This window comes from Cladophialophora immunda, assembly GCF_000835495.1.
Source record: "Cladophialophora immunda strain CBS 83496 unplaced genomic scaffold supercont1.1, whole genome shotgun sequence".
Taxonomy (NCBI): domain Eukaryota; kingdom Fungi; phylum Ascomycota; class Eurotiomycetes; order Chaetothyriales; family Herpotrichiellaceae; genus Cladophialophora; species Cladophialophora immunda.
Window position 1 is genome coordinate 208,532 of NW_015622541.1, and position 12,873 is coordinate 221,404.

The following is a 12,873-nucleotide window of genomic DNA, read 5'->3' on the forward strand; positions in this document are numbered from 1 at the left end:
TTGGAGGGTGGAATGAACAGTCGCGGAGAATCACTTATCAATCATTCGAGCAGCGGGCAAGTGACGTGAACGCGACGCGCTTTTCTACTTTGGCACTAGCGTGATATTCTGCGGCCAGACCGCCACAAACCGCCCACCGACCTTGGGCTCCAGCCTCAGGTCAGCGTTGAAACGGTTTCAAATGTCCTGCCCCTCCATACACTTTACAATTTCCTCTCGGTCGTTGCACAGTTGTCCAAAGAACTCAACGACGATAACTCTGGTGGCTGGAAACACTGCACCGATAACACCGTCTCTTGTCAGCGAACATGGCGGACGATCTGCAAGCCGAACACACCCCAGGGTTTAAGGTGGGGGAGAAGAAGACGTTGGAGGAATATCAGAAACTGGGTGAGTTGACCTGCTGTCCGCCACCTCAACGAGTGTCTGCATGGAATCTTGTTGTCAACATCACGGATAGAAGGAAGACGGAGAATGCAAGAATGTCCAGAGGGGTTTTGAGACAACTACCATCACCATCGCCTCTTAAGACAGGACCCGTGTTCTCTTTTCAATCTGCTTTGTGACCAAACACTGACCTCCTCGATTCCTCTCAGACCAAACCGACGATGCCATGAAACGATGGAAAGAATCACTCGGCCTAGGCTCCGGCACGATGATCGGCGACCCAAACGACCCACGTACATGCATCATTAAATCTCTTGCCTTGGTGAGCCCATCCAAACCCACAAATTCTTTACGGGGTCTGACAAGAACCAAAGGAAGTCGAAGGCCGACCAGATATAACCATCGATCTGACTCAACCCGGCGCCCTCGAAACTCTTAACAAACACCCATTCACGATCAAAGAAGGCTGCAAGTACCGCATGAAGGCCATCTTCACTGTGCACCACCAGGTCCTTTCCGGCCTCAAGTACATCCAAGTTGTCAAGCGAAAAGGTATCCGTGTCAGCAAGGACCAGGAGATGATTGGCAGTTTTGCGCCCAACACCACTGATAAGCCCACATATGAAAAGAAGTTCACCGAAGAAGAGGCTCCTTCCGGCATGCTGGCTCGTGGCCATTACGAGGCAAGCACCAGATTTGCGGATGACGACGACCATACACATCTCGAGTTCCACTGGTCCTTCGATATTTCCAAGGACTGGAAGTGATCGGGGAGTCGCCTTTTAGGGCACCAAATCCATTTTTCAGCATAGCCGGCTTGGAACTGAAGCTTGTGTCATGCTGATGATCCATGCCCTCGAGCCTTCAGCAATCGAGAGTTATGTCGACCACGAATTTGTCGCAACGGGCTTGAGAGATTTTGCTGTGCGTGATGCCTTAGAGCCTTCAATATCACCGAACGATTCAGATGATCCAAATACTAGAGAAAGTACTCAATGTGAGAGCCTTGACCATCTTTTCCCTGCGTCTGTTGCTGCTGCTGCTGCTGCTCGTTTCGATGAATATCATTTTCTGGTGCCGCGTCGAAGATATTGAAGTAGCGATCGCCCGCATCACTGACTTCAAGAACACTGGCCAGATTCCCGCAACGATAGCAATAGTTCGGCGCACTCCAGACTGTGCTCAGACGATCGTCATACAAGACCTGATAACCTTCCTGGCACAGCTGATGGGCACGAAGAATATGTGACATGCTGTTGACTTGCAAGAACTTCTTGACCACATCTCCCCCGAATGTGTATCCAGCTCCTCTCGGCGAAAGCGAAAACTCATCTCGCTCCGGGTCGGGATCTGACCATACCAAGTCCGCCATAGGTCCTTCGTGGGGGATTTCTCGGTATCGGTCAATGATTTTGATTTGGTCGATGGAGTGAATGGATGGTGAAAGGCCGCCATGGACACAAAAGATCTGATTGTTGATGACCACGCTCAGGGTAAGGAAATCGAACATGTCGGTGAAATAGTGCCAAACATTTGCATTGCCGTATTTTCGTGCGCATTCCGTGTAGAAGCCGTAAGATTGCGTGACGCCTCGTGATTCATGATTGCCTCGAATGAGATGGACGCGCTGGGGGTATCTTAACTTTAAGCAAACAAGAAGGGAAATCGTCTCGACGCTGAATAGACCACGGTCTACGTAGTCGCCTGCGGCGGATTAGCAAGGGGCCTGGACATGCGTAGGCCACACGCGTACCGAGGAAAAGGTAATTGGTATCTGGACAAAAGCCTCCGATCTTGAAGATTTCCAACATGTCAAAAAACTGGCCGTGGATGTCGCCGACGACCGTGACAGGAGCCGAGATATGGACCACATTGCTCTCCTTCATCAACATCTCCTTTGCTTTTGCACATATTGCCTCGATCAGGGATTCGGCCAGAAGGTTTTTCTTGTACAGTTGGGCGATGCATTCATCAAGATCAATACTGGCTGCGGCATCGCGTCATCAGCGATGTGCTCTCTTTGCGAACCTCGGAAGACCTACCAGGTAGACCAGGCATTGCAAAAGATTGTCCAGGCCTGCCACTGTTGCCGCAACGGGTTTTGAGGGCACGGGAGCGTGCAAGGGGCTGCGCTTAAAAGGAATTCTTTGAACCGTTGCAGAAGTCGCTCCGTTCTGTCATGATGCCCAACGCCGGGGAAATGCTAGCAATCCTGCAGAGGGAAAGCGCGTGAGGAACGCGGCATCAGCGGAGAAGAAGCAGAAACAAGGAGTCCGGGGAATTCATGCAGACTCGAGCTCCAAGGAATCGAGGTGGTTAGAAATAATCATAATAATAAATGGATGGCGACAACGCGGCGGCGGCAGAGGCTGCGGGCTCGCGACTCTTCCTCAAAGGGGCAATTGTCCACACTCTCGCTCTCACTCTCTCCCCTCCAACCTCGACTTCATTGCCACTTCACTTTCCACCACTATCCTCATCATGCATCTCGAGGTACCGGCACCTTGGCTATATCCCATCGTCCGATGTTCTCCTTAGCCTTGATCCTTCCCACTGGTGCGGCCTTCTCTCTAACTCGATCCCGCACTAGCTGCTGGCATCTGCTGCTTCACAACCTCCAAGGAGCCTGCAATAAACCGTCAACACTCGGTTACAAGCAGCTTCCGCCTCGTAGACCAAGAAGTCATGGACTGCCGTTCTCACAGTATAGCACAGAATGGCAAGTAGCATTCATCTCCACAACCTCTGCTTTCCTCTCTCCTCTGTGGGCGGCTGGTCCGGGCGTGTAGAAGCCCAGCAGCTGTCTCTGTTCTTTGTTCTCTGTTCTGCAACATGACATTCATTTCGTCTTAGGTCCCTAGGGATCGAGGCTTCTATCCAAGTATTGTGTCTCCAACTACTACTGTCAAATCCACTGCTTTCCCACCCATGACACAACTCGTCGATGATCCTCTACTTGCTTCCCACCGCTCCTACGGCCCTTGTCTACCAAGTCCTCTGCCTCTTGATAGTCCTATTCTCTCACGTTCAGCCTTGCCTGTTCCGGAGGACAACATCAGTTGCTTTCCCATCGCCACACCCCTTGGCTCAAGATGGAATCTGATCCTCACGAAAACATACTGCCATGGCAGCCTCACGAGGTGACAGATCCTGTATCCGATACCGATGCCCTCGCGGGTAGCTACTGCAGAGGCAAAATCCCTATCCTGAGCGGCGGTCGCGGTGAATGTGGCAACCAGATCAACTACCATGAAGACAGCGGCAGCCAACAAACTGATTATACCCTGTGCGTGAAGCCGGGCCTCCTTTGACCAAGTCGAAAAGTTGACAATCTTCCCAAACAGGGCATCTTATGGAAATCGAGGAGCTCAGCACACTGGACAAGCCGTGGCAAGCCAAGGAGGATATATATGTGATCAGAGCCACGACCTGTCGGGCACTTCGCGTTCTACAAATCAAGTGCGGTACAATGACCCTACTCGTCCCGAATATCCGACAGGCACATCTCGCTTGTGGCAGCCTATGCCTCGAATCCCGATAACCGAACCAGAAGGAGCGCTGATCGATTCATGTTGGAGTGCGACTTACGGCTACGAACGACCTGAATCCGTGCCGCTCTCACACAAACCATTTCAGGAACCCCCGCCGTCCAATCAGTGCCACTTCAACACGCGCGAAGAGCTGCGAGACGAAAGTCCGCAAGAATATGACGTCCACTCGGAAGATGATCTGAAAGCACTCGAATTTCCCGATGACTTTGGCATCGAGGCCGAAAAGTGGTTCTCACCAGTCCAACGAAGGATACAAGCATTTGGCGCAACCATTGAAGAGAATGAATGGATGGAATCGCAGCAACAAGTCATTGTCTCGAAATATTTCCGCAATATCAAGGACGCCACGTTCTTCAAATCCGTGCGTGACACCAGACATTGGCATTCTGTCAAGGACGATCCAGCTTTTGCAGAGATTTCTTCCCATGGAGCTGTAATTGCATTTGAGGAGCTCCATCAGCACAGAGACGATACTGCTTTTAGCAACAACGTCCCTGAAGCTTACCGCCGACGATCGAACTCATCAACAGCCGGTGATCAATATGATTATCCAATATTTTCGGTGCAGAAGGCGGCCGCGATAGGTCTGTCTATGGAACAAGAAGAACGTCTGGCTGCCCTTGGAGTAACTGGTGATCCCAAACCAGTGCAGCCTCGCATTCCCACGAAAGGAGAGGGTCGGAGAAGGTCGCGGTCACCCGAACCGATAGGCCAGCGGAAGAACGGCCAGAGCTACCGCCAGCGACGTTATGCTCACGGGAGTCAAGCAGTGCGATCCGGAGATAGGCGCGAAGACCAAGAACCGAGAGACCGTAGCTCCGACAGTCTGGGCGCGAGTATGGGCAGAGAGAGTGGCAGAAACGTTGAAATAGGGCTTCGGCGAGGCCAGGAGAACCAGGACAGAGGCAAAGAACAGAAGATAAAAGGAAAGAAGAGACAACAGCAGAGCCAGAAACCATCCGGAAAATCGAGGCGTCAAGATCAGCAAGCATGACACCCACATTCACCAAATGCCTTGACACGAGAAACTGTCCCCAAAATTAAGCCAGCATCATCCAACCATTTCCTGGAAGACTAAACATCAGTAGCCCCCCAAGAGAGCGCAGACTACGTGAAAAATCGCAAGGAGGGGTTCCACAAAGGCGGCAAAGTTTCAGTAAAGGTATGGCACAGCGATGGGGACGGCAATGACTGACTGGCTCCAAGTCAGGAGTGAGAAATGGTATCGCTCACAACCCTGGCAGACGGGGCGATGCTGCCCAACGGTGGTCCTCATATGGCACATATTCCACGCCCCATGCGATGCGGCATCGGGAAGAGCTGCTAGGCTTGGTATTTCAACAACAAAGCAACACCGGATTGCTGGGACGACTTACGGTAGCTGTTCTGTGACATTTACGCATACCCATGAGAGGCACGATGATCACCGAGTGATGCAGAAGGACTGACTATTGGAAGACAACATACGCGAACACAAGCACGAGCTTCACCCTTCACGTATGTACCGTCAAGTTCCAGAATCCAGACCCTCTCTAGTGTTAGAATCTTTGTTCGTCTTTTCGGGGCTCCACTGAAACGGTATAAGTCTATATGTTTTTAGATTCTGTACATATTGCATCAAGTCTGTTCTGGATCACATCCTCCACCCCTCACGCAACCGCCGCGACGCCACTGGGATTTGGAAATGGCTCTTGGACTTTGGAAGAGTGCCTGACTGGTTAGATCCATCGGTACACGCTCACCTGCTTACCTCCATGCCGAGTTTGAACAGTGCCTGGAGAAGCGGGCTCGTCGGCTATGTTGACTTGCGATGCATGGTTGTCGCAGAAGCCTATACTCAAGTTGTTAGTACTTTGTATGTTGTAGAGCAGCTGTTCGAGAGAACGCTCTCGCCATGCCACGCCACGCCACGGAACAGATGCCATGAAAACAAATCGGGCTGAACGGGGTGAGAGCCTGACCTGATGGTTCGGGAAGATCAAAGAGTCCGCAAGCACGACGTTCTCCCTCAGTCCGGCAGCAAACACGACAACCTCTGCGATGTCGTCGGGTGTCAGCGGCTCGACGCCTTTGTAGACGGCGTCGGCTTTGGCCTTGTCGCCGTAGAAGCGGACGATGGAGAATTCCTGTGAGTCGCGAGGATGGTCAGTATTTGGGCTCATATCAACCACTCTTGCCCGAACGTTTTTGGAGGGAAAAAGTCCAAGGAGGAAAGGGGGGAAACATACAGTCTCGACCTGCCCTGGGTCCACCTCGATCACCCTTATGCGGGTGGCAATCAACTCCTTCCTCAGCGCATCTGTGAACGTCCTCACGGCAGCCTTGGTAGCGCAGTAGATACTTCCACCAGGGTAGCCCTCCCTCCCTGCAATGGAACCGATCATAATGACGTCGCCTCGGCCTCCGATGTCCTCTCCGTTGTCTCCCTTTTTGGCTTTCATGATGGGCAGGACAGCCTGGGTCATGTGGATGAGGCCAGTCACATTGGTGGCGAACATGACGTCCATGTCTTCGGCTTTGATCTCTGGCGCTTTATCCATGCCCTTGACCAAGCCCGCATTGTTTACCAAGACGTCAATGTTTCTGAACTCCTCGGGCAGCTTCCCCACAAAGCTATTCACCTGGTCGGGTTTCGAAATGTCCAACTGCACGGGTAAGACCTTGACCCCGTCACCGACTTCCTTGTTGATGTCGGCGGCCACTTGCTTGAGCGTGTCGACCCGGCGGGCAGTGATGATGATCTTGAGGTTTTGCGGCGATGTACGTGCAAACTCCTGGGCGACGCTGCGGCCGATGCCCGAGGAGGCGCCGGTGACGAGGATGGTCTTGCCCGAGAGGCGCTTGCCCATGGCAGAGGAGGAGGACATGCTGCGTATCGCTTGCAGGGAGATCTTGGACTGCGGTCCAGAGAATGAGAGCGAGATCAAGTGGTGCGGGGAAGTAGTTATCCAAGGTCTGCGCGCGGCGGCTGGCACGAAGCTGCGTGTGAGAGCTGTGAGGGTCGATGTAAGGTGGGAAGGCATGTACAGAGACACCTGAGAGAGATGTGTAAGACTCGGGGGTGTCAGGTCCAGGGAAATAGAGGTCAACGAGAGTCAGAGATGCATTGGAACTTGCTGGTGGTGGTGGTGGTGGTGGGTGAGAACTGCGGAGTTGTCGCCGAGGCGGAGAAACGCCAATGTGCTGTCTGTCTGTCTCGAGGAGCAGATGTAGTTCACTATTATGTCGGGAAAAAGGCGATCAACGGCCATAAGCGGCAAAGGAGCCGGCGGCCTTGTATCAGAAATTGACATGCTTGCGATATAGGTGCTGATATGATCTATACGAAAAGCTGTTGGTGCGTACCTGAGCGAGCCGGACAGAGAGAAAAGGGCGCCGAGAAAGAGAGAAGAACAAAGCCACCCATATCCAATCCACGGAAATGGCCCTCTGTGTCCATCCTCTGCAGGGCCCCATGATCATGATCCTGACTACCGCATGTTCATGCACCTCCCAAGCTCGCCCCTTCAGCAAAGCCACAAGGACGCCGCCGGTCCGGGGGAAGACGAGAAACTCCAGCTATCATAAGCACAATAGAATCCCCAATGCAGCCAGATTTCCATACTCACAAGCATGCAGAGCTTCGTTAACTTGACGTGGGCACATATCTCCTCATCCAAATCCAATCCCAGATGTTTTCATCGTAACACCATATGCTTGCCATCATTATTCCCAGGCCGTGCGCCAATTGATTTCATGTCTTTGGGTGTCCAAGTCGTGGGACGCAACGTGCCCGACGTCGAGCTGTGCTGCGGTGTGCGGTGCGCGGTACTGAACTCGTCTGTATAGCGAAAGCCGTATTATCACGGAGGAACCATGCTTTTGTTCCGGACAAAAACAAATTGTGACGGTAGATTCAACCTTTGTGCATCTCCCATTTCACAGGAACCCCGATTCGGACAGCAGCCGCGCAATTTTCTCTTCTTCTCGCTCGCGGGGTTCAACCCTAAGACTCTGAGCAAACATGTCGTCGTGGGAGTCTCCGGCATTTTTCATGTTATCGGAAATCCACTCCTGTAATTCGGGGACTGGATGGAGACTGTAAGGCACATTCTGATACTGCTGAATGTCTCGAATAACTTCGGCAGTCTTGGTCCGTTTAGCGAAATTGATCAACTCCGTGTTCTTGGTAAGTGACGGGATTCCATCCTCAATGAACGTCAGGTCGGTCAGATAGACACCCAGAAAGGGAATGCACGGCGGGGTTGCCTGGCGCAGTGTTTCGCGGTAAAGTGCAAAGTTCTTCGAAGATGCGATCAGATTGCGCATCGACTCGAGGATTGCGTTGGTCTTGGGGTTGACAGCTTGCCATGTTCGACTCAGTCGGACGATGTGGGCAGTGCCGAGCGCTGAAATGATGGCCGTCACAGCCGAGAAATTGTTCAATACGCGGCATTGCTGTGCAGCACATTAGTACTGGTACAAGGTCGAAACAGGCGTAGCACAACTCACCTCAGCAATCAGCACAAAGTGTTTGATGATGACCACTCTCTTCTTCACCTCTGACTGCCCCAAAATCATGGCAGAAACCCAGTTAGTCAACTGGTTTGAATGTAAGATGAGAGCCTGCACGTTTGGAGCAGTATCGCTGCTGTCCGACTTGCTCTTCCTCTCCCATGTCTTGGCCAGGCATTCTACAGGCTTGATCTTGCCATAGAGCTTTGATTCAATGATGGTCAGCTGCCGCGCAAATTCTTTAGGATCAATGTCCAGGAATTTGAGCTTCTTCATGTTCTTGGGCAAGATAGGGGCCGGCGCGGAATTGGTGAGGGTCAACACAAGCTTCTTGGACAACGCCTCTCCTCCTTTCAATCGCTGGTCGATGATGGTTGTCAAAGCCTTTGCCAGTGGAATCTTAGTCGTGGTATATGTACGGTTCGCGAAAGCCAGCATTCGCTCAAGCAATGCTTGACTATTGCCATCGTCCGCCTCCATCCAATATTGTTCCAGCCACGATTTGAGGATGTTTAGTACTCTAAATCTTGCTGGCTTCTGCTTGTGCTCTTCCCAAATCGAGTATTCGTCTCGATTCAGGCCGGCAGGTGGTTGAAGGTTGAACCGCCTTACCAAAAGCTCAAAGAGCTCCGAAGCTGACGTGAAAGAACGGTAAGTGAGCAAAAAGGTTGTTGTAAAGTTCGTATCCGGCCGATCATGTCGAGTAAGTTGCTCGACAAGTCCAGTAAGGGTGCCGCTTTTGACTTGAGGAGGGTCATTTTTGGTATCATAAGTAACCTCGTCGGCGTGATCGAGTTGCAAATACCACGGGACCTCATCCACAGGAAAGCTTGGTTCAATAGTGGCTTTAACAGGGTTCAGATCCGGAGGGATCTGTCCAAAGAATTGTCTTGCCTTGTCTTTGGTCGGTGGTCGGCGCAGTTTGTCTGCCATTGGATCTTCACCAAGCGTGTATGATTTTGACTGACCGAGATCTGCCAGCGCAGGTCGCAGATTGGCCGCATGCTTCGAATCGGACCGAAGATGGTGAGTCTGGTAGGTTTCGCCTCCGTCTGTCACGCGGTTCTCCCGCTTGTTGGTAGCCATGGCCGGGTTTAGGGAGGTAGCGGGGAGCAATAGCTCCAATGCGTAGCCCACATTGGCCACGTGAGTATCAAGCTGCTGGCAAGCACTTCGAACGTGGTTGATTCGAGTATCCAGCGATTCGCCACGCACTTCAGCCCATTCGTCCGGCAGAGGCGTAGTGACAGCCTGACAAGTTGCCACCAATTCACCAATGGAGTCGTAAGCCTTTTGCTTCTGAGATCCAAAGTCCACCAACGATGGTTTCTGGAACACATTTCCCAGCACAGAGAGATCGATAGATTCGACGTGGGAGATCCAAGGTCGAAATTGTTCGAGAACCAGACCTGCTCCTTGACAGACCGTATCTCCAATGGCAGCTAGCCGCGCAGGAGTGACGATCTTCTCGGTGAGTAACAGGACTTCCTCAAGCCGACGGATTGCAGCTGATAAAGTCTTCTTGGAATCCTCGATGCGCCGAAGTAGGTTTACGTCGAGTGGTTCCGATGGTCGCCAGCCGATCTCGTCATTGGAATCCATAAATGAAACCTCATCCAAATTGGTTTGGCTTTCAATATTGTTGTCCCGCCAGTTCCCTCCAACGGTACTGCCCATGATAAAGCCAGGAAACAACCGCGGAATCTCTTCTCCTCTCTGTTGTCGGGCCACCTCTACATATCCATAAACTCCATTCATCACACCATCGGCCTCTTGTAGACATTTCGTCAATGCGTCAGGTCCCGGCCAGTCGGCGGCGGCAATATGCGAAGACAGGACGAGCTTGGAAAACTTGGACATCATCTCTCGAAAGTGAGGGTACAGAGCCTTGTTCGACGAGATTATCGAGGGGTTTCCCGAGTGATTATCCGTAGTGCCTGATCCTGCGGCTAGCAACATGCGAAGATGATCTGAGATGTCTTCTGCCCTTCGAACGTAGTCTGCGCGCGCTCGTGCGCGAATTGCATGACGATACGCCTCAATGGCCGTGCGCATATTGTCTACCAAGATGTTCCATGTGACGGCAGTGACACCTCCGTCGTCCAGGAAAAATCGGGGGGTGGGCGATTTGGACAGTTTTGGCGGCAGTCCTACAGCGAACGAAGTCGAGCTAGTCCCAAGAGGAGGCAGCACCATTGACATGTTGAGGTGAGAGTCAAAAGTGGTGGAGAAAGGATTGGTTATTTGGTTTCCAAGTTGTCTGACGGAACTTACGTTGAGAGAATCCATCGAGGTTGAGGTTGAGATACTGGCAGAAGTCATAGAACCGGACCCTTTTTTGCGTGAAGACAAGAACGATTGTTCACCGTCAGCCTCAGAGGCAGATCCGTCATAGTCCTCTTCATTCTGCGCGTAACCTCCTGCCATCATCTCGGGCGGCGCCCTTGTTTGCTCTGGCACATGAAAATTGTTTCGATCGCGTGGTCCGCTCTCATCCGAACTTGTTGGCGTCTCCAACGGCAGTTCCATTGTACTGACACCTGTCAAGGTGTTGAAATAAAACAATCGGCCATCTGGAGTCGCCTGGGGAACCCAAAACGCCGCCTCTTCCTGAGCCTGGGAATGGCCACCTTCAATCGGCAAGTCCGAGTCCTCATCTTGAGTGTGAGCGTCTGAATCTTCCTCCTCTTCATCATAGTCTTCCTCGGTGCCTGATCCAGTCTCACTCTCGTCGTGGCCTGCTAGTCCCGCCTCGCTCAGTTCATCCAGATTTGTGATCTCGGCGGTATAATTGCTGGGGAACCAGCCCCGAACATCGTTGATCACGCCATCCCACCACCCACTCTCCAACTGGGTCAATACCTGGATTATGTCTCCCTGACGAAAGCTCAAGCTGGTGTGGTCATCGGCTTCATAGTTGTACAGGGCACGGACAAAGATGGGTGGGGGATGCGGAGGAAGGTCAGTGCTGGCGACGTAGCTGTTCATAGCAGCCTGCTGAGCACGGCGACGCGGCGAGAGACCGCTCATGCCCGCCTGATGGACGCTTGATGATCTCGACCGGGAGGCGGAGTGGGAAGGTCGACTCGGTTCGGTGTATTGAAAGGCGGCGGCAAGGACTGAGCCTGATTTGGCTGAAGCACCTTGCGACGTCGAATCTTGTGTTCCTCTGCGCGACGCTGACATTGCCCCGGTGGTTCACCGACTCTCGGAGAGGGTCTGCAGCGCCAAATGTTGCCTTTCAGAGCGCAGCAAGGCGGGCAGGCTCTGCATATTCGAATGCTGCGACAAAACGTGGGCAAGCGGACAGAGGGCTAGGCATTCGTCGTCAGTGGAGGAATCTAGAGGGCGGGAATAGCGACGGTCGTGTCACACATGAAATGACCTGGATGGAGGAGAAGAAAGGTCTTTCTGGGGGTTGGTGGAGGTTCAATGATGTGCGAATCTGAAGTTCTGCGGTCTGTAGGACGGAGCACGCTTGCAGTCTCTGGCCTCTATGCGGGCTGGTTGGGTTAATTGGGAGGAGTGGGTGGGAGCAGGGGCTCGATAGCCCGCCCGATTGGATGTCTGATGGATGGTTCAGAGGGGCAAAGGGTCAAAAGCAAGCCGCACGAGCCTGTGAGCCAGACTCTTGAGGTCGCCGAAGAGGTCAGAGCAACAGGCTGACTGGGCCGCTCGCTAGCGGCTATCTGCACGAAGCTGTTGGTCGAGAGAATGCTGCCACTGGGGGGGCTGAGGACAGCGGACGTGGGATGAAGGGGACGACGGTCAGCCCACACACAGAAGACAGTCCAGCCTCGACCAAAAAGGAGAAAGGATGAGACAGAAGATAGCACTGGGCGGTGGGTATACGGAGAGTTACAGTAAATGAGATTCCTTGGAAGTTGAGTGTGAGGGCGCAAGATGTGAGGAGTCTGAGGTGCGAGGTACAGTACTCGGTACTACTGTAGGTGCCCAATGTCCAAGCCCACCAGCCTCAGTCTCAGTGTCTTGCTCTAACAACTCTCGGTTCTCTCTGTCTCTCCCTCTACCTTCCCCTCTGCCTCTACCTCTCGCTGTCGCTCCCTCGCTTGTGTCTCGTTTTCTGCCCGCATCGACCGCCCTTCGCCGCCCACCATTCAAACTATTGCTCCCTGGACCCTCTTCGCCTCGTCTGATATAGACAGTTAAATTCCGTTGCCTTCGCCTCGCCAACTCTGCAAGCTGCTAGTGACATCCATTTTCCTCGATTCAGCTAAACCACTGTCCGGGCTGAGCACCGCCCGTTGAACCCCCCATCCACTTGATGCCTTGCCTAGACCCGACCGGTACAGCTGCTCGTCTCGACGGCATACGAGTAGAAGAGGGGGGTTTACGCCATCCACCAGGGTCAATAATACGAGGGTCACACTCTTCGCTCGCGTCAATTACGCGTATTCTGAAATTCACATGCCTTCATTTC

At 52.8% G+C, this 12,873-nt stretch overlaps 5 protein-coding genes across 5 annotated transcripts; 2 read left to right on the top strand and 3 right to left on the bottom strand.

The window, feature by feature from the left end:
* Positions 1–22: 22 nt before the first annotated feature.
* Positions 23–2,697, bottom strand: PV07_00067 (uncharacterized protein). The gene is made up of 3 exons (XM_016386485.1): positions 2,430–2,697; positions 2,141–2,374; positions 23–2,091 (listed from the first exon to the last, which is right to left on the bottom strand). Exons 1-3 carry the CDS (start codon positions 2,443–2,445, stop codon positions 1,367–1,369), a joined length of 975 nt encoding a protein of 324 aa, XP_016253413.1. The 5' UTR covers positions 2,446–2,697; the 3' UTR covers positions 23–1,366.
* On the top strand, positions 175–1,402 carry PV07_00068 (uncharacterized protein). The gene is made up of 3 exons (XM_016386486.1): positions 175–390; positions 597–709; positions 762–1,402. The coding sequence occupies exons 1-3, from the start codon at positions 309–311 to the stop codon at positions 1,152–1,154; spliced, it is 588 nt and encodes a 195-aa protein (XP_016253414.1). The 5' UTR covers positions 175–308; the 3' UTR covers positions 1,155–1,402.
* Positions 2,698–3,479: 782 nt separating the features above from the next.
* On the top strand, positions 3,480–4,932 carry PV07_00069 (uncharacterized protein; the record flags this gene model as incomplete). Its single annotated transcript, XM_016386487.1, has 2 exons — positions 3,480–3,673; positions 3,732–4,932. The coding sequence occupies 2 exons, from the start codon at positions 3,480–3,482 to the stop codon at positions 4,930–4,932; spliced, it is 1,395 nt and encodes a 464-aa protein (XP_016253415.1).
* A 389-nt stretch (positions 4,933–5,321) lies between these two features.
* Positions 5,322–7,091, bottom strand: PV07_00070 (uncharacterized protein). Its single transcript, XM_016386488.1, has 3 exons — positions 6,167–7,091; positions 5,900–6,064; positions 5,322–5,769 (listed from the first exon to the last, which is right to left on the bottom strand). The coding sequence occupies exons 1-3, from the start codon at positions 6,959–6,961 to the stop codon at positions 5,734–5,736; spliced, it is 996 nt and encodes a 331-aa protein (XP_016253416.1). The 5' UTR covers positions 6,962–7,091; the 3' UTR covers positions 5,322–5,733.
* Positions 7,092–7,195: 104 nt separating this feature from the next.
* On the bottom strand, positions 7,196–12,309 carry PV07_00071 (uncharacterized protein). The gene is made up of 2 exons (XM_016386489.1): positions 8,430–12,309; positions 7,196–8,375 (listed from the first exon to the last, which is right to left on the bottom strand). The coding sequence occupies exons 1-2, from the start codon at positions 11,616–11,618 to the stop codon at positions 7,857–7,859; spliced, it is 3,708 nt and encodes a 1,235-aa protein (XP_016253417.1). The 5' UTR covers positions 11,619–12,309; the 3' UTR covers positions 7,196–7,856.
* Positions 12,310–12,873: the final 564 nt, after the last annotated feature.